The 17039-nt window shown below is 65.8% G+C and overlaps 2 protein-coding genes and 1 long non-coding RNA gene across 7 annotated transcripts; 2 read left to right on the forward strand and 1 right to left on the reverse strand.

Annotated features, from left to right (window-relative positions):
- Positions 1–1372: 1372 nt before the first annotated feature.
- Positions 1373–2020, reverse strand: LOC119086414. Its single transcript, XR_005089691.1, has 2 exons — positions 1948–2020; positions 1373–1802 (listed from the first exon to the last, which is right to left on the reverse strand). It is a non-coding gene; the product is annotated as an uncharacterized LOC119086414 (long non-coding RNA).
- On the forward strand, positions 2016–4607 carry Atp5f1d (ATP synthase F1 subunit delta). Its single transcript, XM_028858599.1, has 4 exons — positions 2016–2248; positions 3067–3220; positions 4063–4151; positions 4258–4607. The coding sequence occupies exons 1-4, from the start codon at positions 2108–2110 to the stop codon at positions 4378–4380; spliced, it is 507 nt and encodes a 168-aa protein (XP_028714432.1). The 5' UTR covers positions 2016–2107; the 3' UTR covers positions 4381–4607.
- A 2354-nt stretch (positions 4608–6961) lies between these two features.
- Positions 6962–16755, forward strand: Midn (midnolin). Of its 5 annotated transcripts, none has more exons than XM_028858559.2 (9): positions 6962–7068; positions 8407–9032; positions 10077–10164; positions 10335–10397; positions 12186–12314; positions 12410–12718; positions 12932–13091; positions 13569–13841; positions 14740–16755. In XM_028858559.2, exons 2-9 carry the CDS (start codon positions 8797–8799, stop codon positions 15015–15017), a joined length of 1536 nt encoding a protein of 511 aa, XP_028714392.1. In that variant the 5' UTR covers positions 6962–7068; positions 8407–8796; the 3' UTR covers positions 15018–16755. The 5 variants fall into 5 exon arrangements, with proteins under 5 accessions (XP_028714392.1, XP_037053724.1, XP_037053726.1 ...); XM_037197829.1 differs by having other exon boundaries at positions 12935–13091; XM_037197831.1 differs by lacking the exon at positions 13569–13841.
- Positions 16756–17039: the final 284 nt, after the last annotated feature.

A 17039-nucleotide genomic window follows, 5' to 3' on the forward strand; every position in this document is an offset into this window, starting at 1 on the left:
CACTAGCGAAATGAACGTAATAAAAATTTTGCCCTGCATCCATAGAGGTCTGTTGTGGAGTGACTCATCCCAGACAACCCTTCCCGGCAATCAACGATCTTTTCTTTCTGTTGGTGCTGGGTTCCGACACTGGGTCTGTCCCGCTCTAAGAGTCCACGCTCCCAGGCCCTACCTGCCGCTCCTTGTGAAGCCTCGCAGTCTGTCTTGGAGTTGGGCCCCTCACACTGATCTCTGGGACAGCAGCTCCCTTGTGTTCAGGGAAGGGGATTGACACAGAGATTCACGCAGTACCCCAGGCTTGCCTGCAAGTCACTGTGTAGATAGACCAGGCTGGCCTCAAGCTCGGGTTTGTCACCACTCCACAATTTTTGTAATACTAAATCCCGTGTGTGTGTGTGTGTGTGTGTGTGCGTGTGTGTGTGCGTGTGTACGCACGCGCTCTGTGTGTGTACACGCACGCGCTCACACACCAGGAAAGGATATCAGATCTGAATGTCCCACATGTGCACTGGGAACGGAAATCAAGTCCTCTGGAAAAACAGTACTCGTCATTTAACTCCCTAGCGTCTCTCCAGCACCCTGGGTTTACTTTTCAAAAAGACTCGTCTGGTGAAACCCAGTGGTCATGTCTGGTGGACAGGGCATGCATGTCCTAGGTTTGCGCCCTTGCGTCCTGGAGCATTGGGTAGATACGGGGTCCTGGGATGGGGATGTGTGTGCAAGAGCTGGAACATGGGTGCAGGAAGCATCTGGGGAAAGGAGCGGGGTTTCTAGCCGCCCCAGGGAAAGTGTCCAGGTTATAGGGTTTGGGAACCCGGTGTCTCTCGTGGCGCAGGATCGAGGCTATGGCTGCTGGCTATTGCGCAGATCTGAGGCCCAGAGTCTGGAGACTCACAGAAGGAATCACACTTGCTAGACCCCGGTCCAAGAGTGACCACGGCCCTCTAGAAGCTGCCTTTAAGCCGAGCCAACGGCTTTCCCACTGTGTGCCCACCACTTGCATTTGCTGTGAGCCTACATGGGAAGGGGGTGGGGAGTCTGGGGACCAAAGGCTCAGCGGGGGCTGGAACCTGCGTAGGTGCGGGGGCGGGGTGGTGACATCATGGCCGAGAGCGAGGCTGCGCGGACACAGCAGACGTCAGTGGAGTCCACCCCCCCCCCCCCGCCGCGGCCGCCCGCGCACGCGCTCCTGCGTCAGCGGCGCGCGGGGGCGGAGGCCCGCAGGGAGGGAGACTGCGGAGAAGAGCGGGTCCATCTCCGGGCTTCGCGCGCCCTCTGCCGGCGTCGGGGTGCACGCCACTCGGTGACCTCCATGGTGCGCCTCCCCCTCTCTTGGCACGACCTCTCCAAGCACGCGCCGCAGCCGGCATCATCAATCTTATAAATGTCTTTATTTATTCATGTACAGGTTCCCACTGTGTGGGCCTGGACGGTGCGGGACTCACGGAAGCCCACTAGCCTCAGCCTCCGGAGAGCTGTGATAAACCACACCGGGCTTGGATTTGGTTTTTTAAAATGCGTTCCGGCTCACACCTTTGGAAATAGGTTGTTGCTGTGTGCCGAGGAACTCGGTGATGCTCCTCCATCAGCCTCCTCCCGAGCGCTGGGGTTGCAGGCGTGCGTCACCACACCGCGCTGGCAGTCGAAATTTTACTCCTTCTCTCCCAACGCGTTACAGGTTTGCTGCTTTGGGGCCTCGAATGCATGCTACGCGCCCCTACCCTGCCCGGCACCGGTGCTCCAGCGGGGAACCCCTCCAGCACGTCGGTGGCCCCACAGCCCGACCCAGGGCGTCATCTGCACTGTGAAGGCGAAGAAAACTGCAATTCCCAGAATGCCCCGCACCGTCTGGGCCCCGCCCACCCTCGGGCAGCATGGCAGGGGGCGGGGCGAAGGCCCACTATGCCTCCCGGGATGCCCAGCGCGCTCTGCTCGCGCGCAGCCTACCGGGAGTCGTAGTGCGCGCGTGCGCGCTCGCGGGAACTGCGCCTCCCAGAAGGCTCCGCGCGCCGTCCTCCGCGCCCCCGCTCAAGGCCGCCGTGAGTCCGCTGTCCGCTGTCCGCGCCGCCGCCGCCGCCGCGAGCCGCCCGCCGTTGCTCCCGCCGCCATGCTGCCTGCCGCGCTGCTCCGCCGCCCGGGCCTGCGCCGCCTGGTGCTCCAGGCGCGCGCCTACGCCGAGGCCGCCGCCGCCCCGGCCCCCGCCGCCGGGCCCGGGCAGATGTCCTTCACCTTCGCCTCCCCGACGCAGGTGCGGATCCGCAGCCCCCGCGGGGACCTGGCCCGGGCGGGGTGCCGCACGCACCCCTTCCCAGACCCTGCGCCGTGGCGAGGCCCCCTGCACCCCGTGATCACTGAAACCTCACGCCCCACCCCCGAGGCTTGCACCGGGACCCGAGACGCCAGGCGGGACCCCGGCACCCATGCCCACACCTCGGCGGAGGTCACCCAAGCCCCAGCCTTGGCCGGGTCCCCGGGGCTCGCGTGCACCCCCAGGCCTCATCCGAGGCTACCCGAACCCTGGGAGTGACCCACGCCGCGGGCCCCTTCCCCAGCCCCTGCCCAGGGCAGTCACCGGTACCCAGACCCGGTGCCTGGCCAGGCCCAGACCCTGCCGGGAAGGTCGTCCGACTCAGGACAGAAGCTGGGGCTGGGGTGGCCTGGGACCGACCCAGGCCCTGGGCCCGAAGGGGTCCCCTGAGCCCGGAGCGTGCACCGTGCAGACCCCAGCCAGGGTTTTGCCGTCGTGCGCTTGGACTCGCTCGGCCGCCCTCACGCGTTCCCCCCATGGCAACTTCCCGAGTGGGTGGGAGGACAGCCTTGCGGTTTCCTGGAAACCCATCCCCAGGTCCCCGGCGATTGCCACCTCCTCCGCATTGCCCCGTTCCGGCCCCATCGTCTCCACGCTCCTTAGAAACGGGCGTCCGGTTTCACAGGTGACGCCGGCGCTGGGTGGCACCTGCGCCGTCCGCGTCCCGCCCCCCCGGTGCCCGCGGTGCCCACGGTGCGGCGGGCAGGCCCCGTCCCCGCGGCGCCGGCTCCAGCCCAGCCCCTCGGTGCGTCTTGCAGGTGTTCTTTGACGGCGCCAACGTCCGGCAGGTGGACGTGCCGACGCTGACCGGGGCCTTCGGCATCCTGGCCTCCCACGTGCCCACGCTGCAGGTCCTGCGGCCCGGGCTGGTGGTGGTCCACGCCGAGGACGGCACCACAACCAAGTACTTCGGTGAGTGCGGCCCGGGGCGCGGAGGGGCGCCGGCAGCCGGCCTCACCCCAGCCCGAGAAGGAACTGGGCTCCTCGGCGTTGGGGTGGAAGGAGCCGGGCTGAAGGACCGGTTCCAGGGTGGACTCCGTCCTCCGGTCATCCGTGGTGGCGGCTTCTTGTCTCCTCTCGGGCCTCAGTAGTTAGTACAGCCTCACCGGGGCGCTGGGCGGGGCTGCGCCTGACCACGCCCCCAGCCCCTCACTGGGGATTCTGGGCGGGGCTCCACCCTGACCACGCCCCCAGCCCGCACTGGGGGATTCTGGGCGGGGCTCCACCCTGACCACGCCTCCAGCCCCCTCTCTGGGGGATTCTGGGCGGGGCTCCACGCTGACCACGCCCCAGTCGTTTTACTTGACATGGTGTGTGCACTTGTGAAGGACGTTGGTGTTCTCCTTAGTCAGCTCTGTGTCTTGATTCCTCCAGAGAGCACTAAACCCGGAGCCTGCCTTCTGCCCGGCGAGGCCCAGGCGCTGCCTCTACTCCCCCGCGTTAGGCTCATGGGCGCCTGCTTGGCCGCCCCTGGCTCCCCCACGAGCTCGTGTCCTTCTGCACGCACAGGGGGTGCTTCCTTCTCCTCTGTCTCGTGTTTTTCAGCAGGGTCTCCTGTAGCCCAGGCTGACTTTGAGTCCCTGCCCCTCCCCTCCACCTCCCAGTGCTGGGCTGAGGATCGAACCCAGGGCCTTGTGCACCCTGGGCAAGCGCACTGCCCAGGGAGCCTCAGCCCAGCTGCTCCACACCCGGGTGCCTCCCAGGGGCTGGGATGACTCCTGGGGAGGGTCTGCTCAGGCCTTGTCTCCCCACAGTGAGCAGTGGCTCCGTCACTGTGAACGCCGACTCCTCCGTGCAGGTACTGGCCGAGGAAGCTGTGACACTGGACATGCTGGACCTGGCGGTGAGCACGTGGGGAAACTGAGGCTCAGGGCGGGGGCAGCCTGCAGGCGTGTGGCGGTTCTGCCAGGCCTGCCTGGCCCTCACCATGGCCCACCACCCCTCTGCAGACAGCCCGGGCCAACCTGGAGAAGGCACAGTCGGAACTGTCCGGGGCGGCGGACGAGGCGGCCCGGGCCGAGATCCAGATCCGCATCGAGGCCAATGAAGCCCTGGTGAAGGCCCTGGAGTAGGCGGTGCATGTCTGTGGCCCACAGGGAAACTGAGGCAGCTCCGGGCAGATGAAAACTGCCCTTGGCTGCTGCTGAAGTCGCCACCAGAGGGCAGCAGCGCTCCAGCTGCTGACGGAGTGTCCTGTGCCTGCCTAGGTCTTTCCCCAGCCGCCCGCAGCCTGGGATCCCAGGCGCCCCCGAGAGCGGGCACGAGTCCCCCTCAGGGCCATTAAACACCGGGAACCAACCGAGTGTCCTGGTTTCTGACTGCACAGCACAAGCCCCCACCCCTGCCTGGGCTCCTGCCCCCCAGGGGCCACACTGGGTGGGTGGGGTACGAGTTAGCTGCTGCTGGGCGGGATGGGCGAGGGCGGGGCGGGCGGTGGGTGTGGCCACAGCTGCTGGCCGGCTCAGCACCCCGACCCCAGCCAGGCCCTCCCTTTGAGGCCCCGCCCCACCCCACAGGCTCTGGGAAGAGGCAGGCACCACCTGCTCCCACGGAGGCCCCGCCCTGGGCACACCCCACCTGTGGGTGGCCCTGGCCTGGCTGGCTTCCTTCCCAGCCCCTGCACGGTGCGGTTGGCACCTCCTTAGGCATCTAGGCCCCCGGCTGGCCCCAGGTGGGGTGGGGTGGCCTGGGAGGGAGGGGCCTGGCCCCACCGCACCTTCTACACCCCCACCCTGGGGTGGCCTGGTGCGGTCTGACCTGCCTCCTCTTCAGGGGACCCAAGGAGGGTGAGCAGGGTCAGAGCCTGCCATCACGAGTCACCTTGACGGTGACCAGGCAGCCAGCTAGGGCCGGAGCACAGCCTGGGCCTCGGCACCCGGGCCCTGCGTGGGTGACGCCCCGTGGCCACAGGAGCCCGATCTGGAGATGAGTGTTCTGCAGTTCCCCACATACTAGCCGCCCGGGGTGTTTCCAGGCCAGTCACCGGAGGGTCATGTAGGTCCCCACCTAGCCCAGCTCAGGTGTGGGCCCGAGGTCATTGAGGTCATCATGCAGGGCCTGCCTAGGCCCCACCCCCTGTCCGCAGGCCGAGAGCCCAGATGCTAACTGGCCAGGCCCCCAGGGGCCCTGTCAATTAAGACCAAAGACACAGGCCGGGCAGATGTGCGGGCAGATGTGCGCAGGAGCCCTGCACAGGAATCCCTCAGACCCTCCCTCCCCACTCCTAGGAGGTGTGAGCTTTGGAGCCAGGCCTCAGGACAGGACGGCCTGTGCTGGCTGAGCAGTCCTGGGACAGCCAGTGGGTGGGATGGGGCCTCCGGGAGGGGAGGGCCTGACAGAACCTTGGGCCTTCACACCTAGGGATAAAGGACCACACAGAATAAGCACCAGGAAGCAGGAAGTCTGGTCGCCCTTCATTTATTACGCTGGCTTCAGCCTGACCTGTCAGCCAGCCCACCTCACCTGTCACCAGCCACATCACATTCTTCCTGTGATCCTGAGGCCAGCCCTGCCTCTGACCTCCACACCCTACCCCTGTCCTGAACTAGCTCATGTTCATCCCTCAGAGTCCCCGGGCCTCCAAGTGTTCCCTGGCCTGTGCGTGACCCGGGGGACTGGGAGTGTTGGGGCCCACCTCCCTGCTTGGGGCCCGGCATGCCTGTCCGCAGTGACAGAGCAGGAAGCTGTCCTCGGAAGGACCTGGCCTAGGACGGGCGCCCAGGGGGAGGGAGGTGGAGGTGCTGGGCCCAGATAAAGGGCAGGGCCGATAAGTGGACAGGATAAGTGGACAGGAGGCGGCAGGGCAGGTCCAGCCCCGCTCAGAATCACCTCGGGAGCCCCTGCCCGGCCGCTCAAGCCACAATCCGCTCTCTTTGGCCAAAGGGCTGTTTTCCGGGTCCATGGGGTGCTGAGTGTCCACTCCAAAGGCGGGCCGGAGTCCTCACGCGTTCCTGAGGTGAGGGGGTGCAGGATACCCCCAGGAGGCTCCCCTTTTGGCATCTGGCTGCCTCGGCACGTGCCGCCAGGGCCTAGGAGCCGAGCCGATCCCGGACTCATGCAGGAGGGAGAAGGAACTTCCTGAGGTTAACCCCTGACCTCCACAGGCGAGCGCCGCGCCACGGCACAGGGTGCGTGCGTCAGGGACTGGGCCACTCATGGAGGTCACACAGGTGACTGGCCTGGGCAAGCCAGGGGTGGCAGAATCGTTACAGAAATGGCCTCTGAGGTCACCGTTAAAGGATGCGGAGGACAGGCCACCAGGCAGCTGTCCAGGACACCCCACTGCCTGGCAGGTGACACTGCCCTGTTTTCCTGGACCCAGGCTGCTGACTCAGGAACCCCTTCCCGTCCCGCCCCCCTGCCCCACGCGGGCGCCCCCAGGCGGAAGCACCAGGCCAGCAGGGAAGGGGGCGGGGCAGGGAAGCTGACCAGCCCCCCCCAGGCTAACGTGGGGTGTACCCCAGTACTCGGGAAGCCAGGAGTTATCCCAGCCGGCAGCACCGGCGAGGCACTGCCCCGTGGGAGCTGTGAAGCTCTAGGGCCGGGTGTCCCGGCCCCAGGCCAGCAGTCAGGGGGGGCAGATGCGTCACCATCGCCCGCCCCCCCCCGCCCCTTGCCCGCCCAAACTCCACCCCAGGGAAGGCGGCGCGGATAAAGGCTCAGGGGCCGCCCGGCTGTCCCCAGACCGGCACGGCCACCTCTCACCACGACCTGCGCGCAGGTCATCTGGAGCAGTGGTGACCCAGGACCTGCGGCTCCGGGTGAGTAGGGGCGGGGCCGCGAGCGGCGCAGAGGGGTCTCCAGCGGCCGTGGGCTCCTCAGGCTGCCCCACTCTTTGTTCTCTGAACCGTCCACACTCAGGGCGCCTCGGGACAGGGAGCCCCCCAGCTCGTGGGGTGGGAGGGACCGCGCGCGCAATGGGCACCGCCCTGGCGGGACCGCAGCCCACGCCCCCCCCAGCTCCCTCTTTCCAGCCAGTGACCTTGAACTAGTTGCGGATCCAGACTCAGTTTCCCTGTGTGTGCGATCCTAAGTCTTCTCCGCACGTCCAATCTCAAGATTCTCAGCGGGGGCCCCCCACCCGCAGACCCCCAAGTCTCTGCGCCCGCTCCCCAGCCACGACGCACGGCACCCCCTCCCCCGGGGCTCGGGCAGCGCTCCCGGGCGGGGACTGCAGAGGGCGCGCCGGGGCTGCTGACTCACCGCTGCCCGGAGCGGGGCGCGCGCGGGCGCAGCCAGCCGGGGACGCCGCGTCACGTCACGGCTTGGGCGGGCGCACCTCGGGAAACGGGCCGACCCGGGGTGTCGGGGGGGGGCGCAGGAAAAACCGGGGACGATGGGTTAGGCCGGGACGCGCAGTGGCACAGGTTCAGCAGGGACGGGTCTGGTGGGAGCCACGTCACCGAGCCGCAGGTCCCCGCCCAGGCCGTGCGTCCCGCCCAGGCTCCCCAGTGCCCTTGCCTCCACCCACCCACCCACCCACCCACCCACCCCCGGGGGCGGGGGGCCGCTCCGTCCGAGTCCGGCCCGCGACCCTTGGCCACGAGGCTGCGGGCTCAGGGCTGCAGCTTCCGCAGGCAGCTGCTTCCCGGACAGACCCAGCGGGGAGGCCCCACGATTTCCTGTTCCTCCCTGAGTCGGGAACAATGGCCGGCCCTCGCCTCTTCCCCGACGCTCCCCCTGGAGCAGGGGAGGGGCTGTGCTCGCGCGGAGGGTAGTGGCGGGGGGGAAGGTGCTAAACCCTCGAGCCGGGGTCCGCCCGCCCGCCCTTTGTTGGGAATCTCTGGGCCTTATGAATGGCTCTGGGCGCGGGTGGGGGGCGCGGGGCGGGCCAGGAGCCGCAGCAGCCCAACCCCCTACGCGTCTCCATTGGGCGCAGAGGGGACGGGGCGGGGACGGGGGGCGGGCCTCGCTGCCACGTGGGGTGGCCCTGCGGCGGCTCCCATTGGCCCGGGCTCGCGGCGGACGGGGCGGTCTGTGTGTGTTTATTGGCCGCGGCCGGGCCGGCGGAGTAAGTAGTGAATGGGAGGGGGCGGTGGTCCCGCCCCTCGGAACGTTGATACATGATAACTTTTTTTTCTTCGTACTTTCACCCCCAGATCCTGCGAGCGGCGGTTGCGGCTGTTGCTAAGGGAAGAGACGCGCGGGGTAGCACGACCCGAGAGGCATCCAGGCGCCGTGCGGACCGGGAGAGCTCGCCCCGCTTCCGTCGGACCCTCCCCGCGCCGTGCCCAGGTCGCCGTCCTCCGCCCTCGAAGCCACCGGATCCGCAGACCCCACCCCGGGGCGCAACCCAGGGATCCCACGCGACCCCGGAGCACCACTCGGATTCTCGCTCGCCTGCTCGCTTGCTAGCGTGGGGAACCTTCCCCAAGGGGCGCCCCGTCCCTGAGCGCCCGCGGCGCGGAGGAGGACCTCGTTTCGGCGGGGGAGCCCCGGCGAGGATTGGAGGCGACCCGCGGACCCCAGGCCTCCTGCGCTCGCCGGGGATGGAGCCGCAGCCCGGCGGCGCCCGGAGCTGCCGGCGCGGGGCCCCCGGCGGCGCCTGCGAGCTGAGCACGGCCACGGAGTCGGCCGCACCCATGACCCTGGCGATCCACAGCACCACGGGGACTCGCTACGACCTGTCCGTGCCCCACGACGAGACCGTGGAAGGGCTGCGCAAAAGGCTGTCCCAGCGCCTCAAAGTGCCCAAGGAGCGCCTGGCCCTGCTGCACAAAGACACGTAGGTAGCGCGCCGCCCCCGCCCGCGCGCCCCCTGGCACCAGGCCGCCCCCTCGGGCCCGGGCCCCGGGCGGGAACAAAGAGCGCGCCGCGCGGGGAGGCCAGGGGCAGCCAGACGGGGGGCGGGGGCGCGCCGCGCGCTCTCGGGCGCCCTCTGCTCGGCCTCCCTTGCCTGGGCCCCCTCCCCCGCCAGGGTCTGCACAAAGGCAGGAGCGCCCCGCGGGGGCCCCGGGATGCACGGGAACTACGGGGGTGGCGCGGCAGACGTGGGCCCCCGGGATGGCACCGGGAGGGTCCGGGCTCCGCGCGCCGGGGGTGGGGGGGGAGCGCAGCCGCCCCCTCTTGTGCCCGCGGTCTCGCCGCTTCCGCATCTGCTCGGCGGCCCCCTCCGCGTCTGGCTGTCTCCCCATCACTTACGTCTCTCTGCCCCCCTTTGTTCTCGCTTCCCCACACCTCCCCCCCCCAGCCCGGTATTTAAATCGCCTCCGGGCCAGGGAGCCTCCCCTCCCCTCGTCCCCTCGCGGGCCTCTGGGGACACGCAGTGTCCATCCCCAGCGGAGGGGCCCCGGTGGGGGAGGGGCGGAGGGGGAGGGTCTCCTTTGTTTGCGCGGCGGCCTGCGCCGGGAGGGAGGAGGGAGCCCGGGCGGCGGAGCCCCCGAAGGCCTCTTTCTAAAAGGGCCGGAGCCCCGCGGCGCCCACAAAGACGAGCTGGGGCAGGAACCGGGAAGTTGTAGGCAGGAGCTGGCCCGGAGGGGGGCGCGGGGGAGGGTGGCACGGCGCCCACGGGGGTTCAGGTGATGTGAAAGGCGCCCGTCCCCTGCGGACGGACGGGGAAGTGCTTTAACCTGGAGTTAAGTCACCTGGCGGGGCGGGGGGGGGGCTCCCAGGACCGGGAGGCCTCCCCGCGGCGCCCGGGTCTGGGCAGGGGAGGGGGGAGCGCTCCCCGCCGCCCCCCTCCTTGCGCACGCACAGCCCTCCTCCGCGGCCTCCGCTTCCGCGTCTCTGGTGTCGTCTCCCGTCTCACCCTCTTCCTTCCTACCCCCAGCCGGCTCAGTTCGGGGAAGCTGCAGGACTTCGGCGTGGGGGATGGGAGCAAGTTGACGCTCGTGCCCACGGTGGAAGCCGGCCTCATGGTAAATGTGAGGGGCGCTCCCCGGGCGGCTGCCACCTCCCGGCCACCTCTCTCCACGAATGCACCGTCCTGCCCCCCTCGCGGCTCGCCCGCCCGCCCGCCCCCGACACGCAGGCCCCCCACCCCGGGCTCAGCCCACACTGAAGGCGCTCTCCGTCCCTCTCTTTGTAGTCCCAGGCCTCGAGGCCCGAGCAGTCTGTTATGCAAGCCCTGGAAAGTTTGACCGAGACTCAGGTAAGCACCCACGACCCGCCCCCCCAACCCAGGGGGGCGGCAGGCAGTGGCCACGCCTAGGGACCGGGCCGCGCTCGGGGACACCCTCAGAGAGCCTCCGATTGTTTGTGCTTCCCTGGTGGCCTGTGGGGGAGGGGTGCAGGCCCCGCCTCGGTGCCAGCTTGGCCTGGTCACCCCGCTTCCTCTTCCTCCCTGCCTCCCCCAGCACCTGACCACCTGACCTTGAGAAGTTTTCTCTCCCACGGTGGCTGCCATGGGGTGGGGGGAAGGGCCGGCCTTTACACCGGCCCTGACTGGGTGACCTTGGCCTGGGCTTCTCCGAAACTCGTGCCCTCCACGGCCCTGTGCGCGCCCCTGTAGCTACCCCCCAAAAAAAGACAAAACTCATCTGCGCCTTTGAGGAAGCGGGGTGCAAAGCTCAACGCGGCTGATGAGGAGGGGTGGGGGGGCCATACTCTCTCCCCCTCCCCCATCTCTGGCCTTTGTTCTCTGCCCCAGCAGGGGGAGGGGCAGGCAGGGGCACCCAGCCCTGGGCCCGGGAGGCCTAGACAGGATGTTAAGAAAATATTTAGTAAGCAGCCAGGCGGAGGCCGGGCCTGGCGTGAGGAGGTTCCCGGTTTTGATGAGGCTTTCTTCCCCTCCTCGTGGCCACAGCAGGGCCCTCTCCCTCCCCCCCCCCCCAGTCACAGCCCCTAACTCTAGTGCAGGACCCGGGACCCTGTGAGGGGGTAGGCAGACCCCTGGGCCTCCCCTGCCTGGACCAGGCTGCAGGCGCCCGGCCCGACCGAGGCCCTCGCCCCTCCGAGGCCCTGGCCCTGTCGATGGCAGACATGTAGCATCCTGCCTCCTGGGGTGAGGGCACAGGGCTCCACAGCTGGGTGGTCCTGCCTCTGGGAGAACAAGGAGTTCCTGGGAGCCAGAGGTGGGGGCCGGGTCTGAGCAGGCGTGCGCTCCGGCCCGTGGGGGGCGTGCCTGGCTGGAGGGAGTCAGAAGTGGGTGCTGGGTGGAGCCCTGAGGTCACCGGAGTGGATTTCTCTCCCGGCCTCCCTTTGCCCTCCCCGCGGGAGGAGGGGGTGATCCCAGCTGCCCAGGAAGCCGCTTCAGGCCCTTACCTATGAAGGGTGTAGGCAGGAGGGGTGCAGGGTGGGGGCTACCTTCCTGCCTCCTCACCCCTGCGTGTCCTCCCCATGGGGCCCCGAGCGGAGAAGGTTACCCCAGCCCGCTGCTGGCAGCGGAGCCCGGGGAAGGGAGTTAGTTGAGCGAGGCGGTCTGGTGTGAGTCATAGGTCCATGTCACTTCTCAGAAACCTCCCCCCACACACACCCTGGCCTCTGGGGAGAGCGAGGCTCACGGCCTGGGCCCCAGAGGTAGGAGAGGAGGTGCCCAGTGCATCCGGGGGTCAGGTAGGCCTAGAGCCAGCCCCCACAGTGTCGGGGGAGGGGAGGGCTGGCGGGTCAGAGAGGTGTGCTTAGGGCGTATGGAGGCCCTTGGGGACCCGCCTCCAGGCCCCCCCCCCCCAGCCCAGGACATATAAATATTTATCTTGGGAAAGCGAAGGCCAGCCCTGAGGAGTTCCTTCAGGATTCAGCCGGCCTCTTGGGAGGCTTAGCTGAGAAGGAACCCTGACAAGGATGCTCTCCTGCTGGATTCGTAGGCAGGCAGAGAGAGCCTGGGGTCTGGGGAGAGGGAGGGCAGCGACCATCCACCGGGCCCCGCCCTATCTGGTCTCAGTTTCCCCTTTAAAGGACCCAGAGGCCCCAATCTGACCCCCCTCTGTCGCCCCCACAGCCCCCAGCGACACCCGGGCCAGGCCGGGCTGCCGGAGGAGGCTTCCGGAAATACAGATTGATTTTATTTAAGCGTCCGTGGCACCGACAGGGACCCCAGAGCCCAGAGAGGGGCGGCGAGAGGCCCCAGGTCACACACGGCGGGGAGAGCTGGGCTGGGCTGGGCTGGGGGCATCAGGGGCGAGAACCCCCTCGACTGACGGGCCTTCCTGCCTCTCTCTCTAGGTCAGTGACTTCTTGTCAGGCCGATCACCCTTGACTCTGGCCCTGCGAGTTGGGGATCACATGATGTTTGTACAGTTGCAACTGGCCGCCCAACACACCCCGCTCCAGCACCGCCATGTGCTCGCCGCCGCCGCCGCCGCCGCCGCCCAGGGAGAGGCCAGTGTCGCCACCCCAGTGTCCTCGCCCTGTAGGCCGGTGTCCAGTGCCGCCCGCGTCCCCCCGGTATCCAGCAGCCCTTCACCTGTGTCTCCCTCACCCGTCACCGCTGGCTCCTTCAGATCCCATGCAGCCTCCACAGCCTGTCCTGAGGTGAGGAGGGAAACACTTAATCTTTGGACCCAGGGGAGGATTTTGAGGGCTCCAGTTGTAGGCTTTGTATCAAACGCTTTTCCCTGGGCCTGAGCCCCGACATCTGGAACACCGGACTGATGGGCGGGCCCTGACGCTGCCCTTGGGGTTACGGAAACCTGGGCTGAGGACGGGACCCCTCACAACCGTGTGCCTTTGCCAATCTCCCAACAGCAGATGGACTGTTCCCCGCCAGCCAGCAGCAACGCCACGTCCACGTCCACCCCAGGCGGCGGCGGCGGCGGCAGCCCCACCCCGCGCTCCCGCAAACCCGGTGCCGTCATTGAGAGCTTCGTGAATCACGCTCCCGGGGTCTTCTCAGGGACCTTCTCTGGTAGGTATCACCTCCCTCGCACGGGTGATCTTGAGGTCTCACGTACTGGCTGTGCTCAGTAAACGTCTTCCCCAGGAATCTGGGGCACGCACCCGTGTGACCCCAGACACGTAGGGCACGTCATCCGTAGTTGACCTGTGCTTACTGTGACATTGGAGATAGCGCCCAGGCCACTGCCGCTGAGCCACACCCCCAGCCCCCCCCTCAGTGGGGCATTCTCTGCAGAGGCTCTGCCCCCGAGTCCTGCCCAAGTCTACTCTGCCTTTTTTTATTCCGCAATGGGGCCTTCCTGAGCTCCCCCAGGCTAGCTTAGAGTTAAGGCCTCAGCCTCCTGCGTAGCTGGGGTAACCGATGGTACGCCCCCAGGCCTGGGCACCGCAGAGTACCCAGTCTGCAAACTGCCCGGTCTGCCTTGTCTCGCGGCCGCACTACAACCACGTGGACGACCTTGGGGCTCACGATCCTTTCCCCTTGCAGGCACACTGCACCCCAACTGCCAGGACAGTAGTGGGCGGCCGCGGCGGGACATTGGCACCATTCTGCAGATACTCAATGACCTCCTAAGTGCCACACGGCATTACCAGGGCATGCCACCCTCGCTGACCCAGCTCCGCTGCCACGCCCAGTGCTCACCTGCCTCACCAGCCCCCGACCTCACCCCCAAAACTACCTCCTGTGAGAAGCTGGCAGCCACATCCCCCACCTCCCTGCTCCAGGGCCAGAGTCAGATCCGAGTGTGCAAGCCTCCTGGTGAGTGGTGGTCACCACCCATCCTCCAGTTTCTCAAGGCCGCCTCTGTGTGCCGGGGGGTGAGGGGACCCCCCGGAGCTGGCAGCTGCTGTCCCCCCCAGACCTGCCCCCCAGCCGGGAGAAAAGGAGGCGACTGTAACTTCACAGAGTGCCCTTGTGAGCTCCAGGGGGCGGCAGCTCAGCTTCCTTCTGCCCCCCCGGACGCCTCTCCAGATGGCCTTTGGTACTTTCATGAATGGCTGAATCAGTTCTATCCCTCCAGACGCAGCCAGATGTGCCCACCCCCACCCAGCTGTGGGATGGTGGTGACCACTGCCTTACCTAGATCACCTGCTTCCACAGCCATGTTCACAAAAGTGGGAAACTGAGGCAGAAGCTTTTTTTTTTTTATCACTTGTTCTGAAACAGGCTCTTACAGTTTTTGTTTTTTTCTTCTTGTGTTTTGTTTTTTTTGTAAGGCTGCCAGTGTGCCCAACCATGCATTGGTCAAATGCCTAGGTGTTTTTGTTTTTTTTTTTTTTTTTTGGTTGAGTTTTTTTTTTTTTTTTTTTTTTTTTTTTTTTTTTTTTTTTCTTTTTTTGAGACAGGGTCTACCATGTAGCCCTGGCTGTCCTGGAATTTAGCATGTGTAGACCAGGCTAGTCTCCATCCTCCTGCCTCTTTCATGCTGGGATTAAAGGCGTGCATTTCCTAAGTGACTGATGGTCTCAATGCCCTTTTCGCTGGCCAAACCCCTGTGCGGTCCCTTCTCAGCCCGCAGCCCTGCCTCCCCCCAGCATGTTCCCGTAACTGGAGAGGAAGGAGTGAGCCTGGCTTCCTTGCGCTGCTTTCGAGATCCTCGCTGACCGTGATCGGTGCTCCAGCCTCCGCACTCACGGGTGCCTGTCTGCCTTTGCAGGAGACCGTCTGCGACAGACAGAGAACCGCGCCACACGCTGTAAAGTGGAACGTCTCCAGCTCCTGCTGCAGCAGAAGCGCCTGCGAAGGAAGGCCCGGCGGGACGCCCGGGGTCCCTACCACTGGACCCCCAGCCGCAAAGCCGGCCGCAGCGACAGCAGCAGCAGTGCGGGTGGAGGTAGCCCCAGCGAGGCCGGAGGCTTGGGTCTCGACTTCGAGGACTCCGTCTGGAAGCCGGAAGTCAACCCGGACATCCAGTCCGAGTTCGTGATGGCCTAAAGGATCCAGCCCCTTGGGTCTGTCACATCCCCACTCCAGACGTGGGCGGGTGGGGCACCACAGCCTGGACGCTGAGCAGCCCAGCTCTGGGGGGCAGGAGGTTACCTCCATCGCCACTCACCAGCCTTTCTGATTCTTTTTTAGCTCCTCCCCATTGTCTGCCCTGCATCCCTGGTCACATGCCCATCTCTTTCCTCCCTCACTGTGGTCGGTTCTGGTGGCCTCTGCACCAGGGCCCTTGCCTCCCACCTTCTTCAGCTCCAAATATGTAGCAGTCTGTTCCCAGATGGCCCAGACGGAGGAAGCCACCCACCCCCAGCCCTTCCGTTCTGCCTGGCTCTCCCCTACCCCCTTCCATAACCCGATTCAGGTTTTTAACTCAAAATGTAGACTCTCCAAGAAGCACTTTACAGATGAGGGCTGGGGACCCCGAGATGGGCATCCACCACCCCCACCCTCTTCTGCAGACTTGGCCTCCATTCCAGGAGGCCAGCTGGATCCCCCACCCTCCCACCCCAGGAAGCTCACAGGGGATACCTTTGTCCACAATGCCTTCCTCCCGCCTCAGCTCTCAAGTGCTATGACAGGCCTTTGCCGCTGCCTGGCTGGCCCTGCTCTTGCCACAAAAAGCTCGTTAGGTGGAGAATGCTGAGGCTGGGGATTGGTCGGGTGGAGATGCTCCTCTTCCTCACAGGAAAGGACAGGCCTCTGGCCACCTTCTGTGGACACTGCCCTCCTCCCTCCCTCCCTCCACACACCCACTGATTTCCCTAACCTTCCTTCCCGATGGAGCTTGGGGACTATTTATAGATTTCACTTTTCTGACTGAGCCAGTATAGTGGTTGATAGTCTGGGGGGGGGGGGACTGAGGTAGATGTAGGAGGGGCCCAGAGAGACCTCTGTACCTCTTCTCCCCAAGCCCAACTTGAGGTGCGACCACACCTGCAGCCAGGGTGGGGCGTGGGGTGCTGAGCTGTGACGGCATTAACCCCGCCCTGGGGAGGGCAAGCTGCTGGTCCACATTGGCCTCACTGATCCATGGGTGACAGCCCCCCCCCAATCGGGGCCTCGTCAAGGGTGAATCTCGTGGGTTTGATTATTCTCCAGATGTTTAAATTTCGTGCTAATGGGATGTGCCCACCCCCAAGGCTGTCACTTGTCTGGGCTCCCACCTGTCCGAAGTCTTCGTTAGTCTGTGAACCCCAGGCGTCTGCCCCCCCCCGGCCCCCGCCCCACCCCACCCCAGTGTTTACCCTTAATGGTTTGGGATGTGAACAAGTGTTGGCTGTAGCTGTAAAGTTTTTTTGTGGTGGGTGGGTGGGGAGGGGACTGATCCCTGAGGGTAGAGGCCAAGAATTTGGTTTTTGGTTTTGTTTTGTTTTTTTTTTTTTTCAATCTTTTTTCCAAAAAGAAAAGGGAGGGGGGGTAAGTGGGTGCATTTTTTTAAGCTGTCTTGGATACCTATTTAAATGTGTGTGTTTTTTTGGTTTTTTTATGATTTTTTTTTTAACTGCCTGTGATGTGTCCCCTGGGCTGAGGTTGGATGCCTCAGGTAGCCCACCCATAGTTCCCTCCTGCGGACGGACTTTCCCCAGATAGCATTAGCCACCCTTGGGGAGAGAACCCGGCTGTGGGGGATCCTCCTCGCCCAAGTCTCCTTTTATTGAAATGAAATTCGAGGGGAGGGGGAGAAACCTTACGCGAGCACCTAATTTCAAATAAACGAATTGAGACGTGAGCTTGGACGTCACTTGCTCCTTGTTCCCGGCGCCTTGTTCTGGGAGTGAAGCGCGCCCTGTTTTCCCCAAATGGTTTCCCGTGTCCCTTCCCCAGCTTGGGGCTGGCAGGAAGCTGCCTGGGGTGGAGGGAGGGAGGGCCTGGCCACTTCCTGCTACCCAGGGCCGGAAGTGCTATTGGGCGTGGGGCTGGGGCATGCCCTGGGCGAGGCTTTCGCCCTCAGTTCCTGGCTGTCAAGTGGGCTGCGGACGGGAACTTGGGAGTCAGTGTCCGGACAGGCCTTCC

This window comes from Peromyscus leucopus, chromosome 22 (genome assembly GCF_004664715.2).
Source record: "Peromyscus leucopus breed LL Stock chromosome 22, UCI_PerLeu_2.1, whole genome shotgun sequence".
In the NCBI taxonomy this organism is placed as follows: domain Eukaryota; kingdom Metazoa; phylum Chordata; class Mammalia; order Rodentia; family Cricetidae; genus Peromyscus; species Peromyscus leucopus.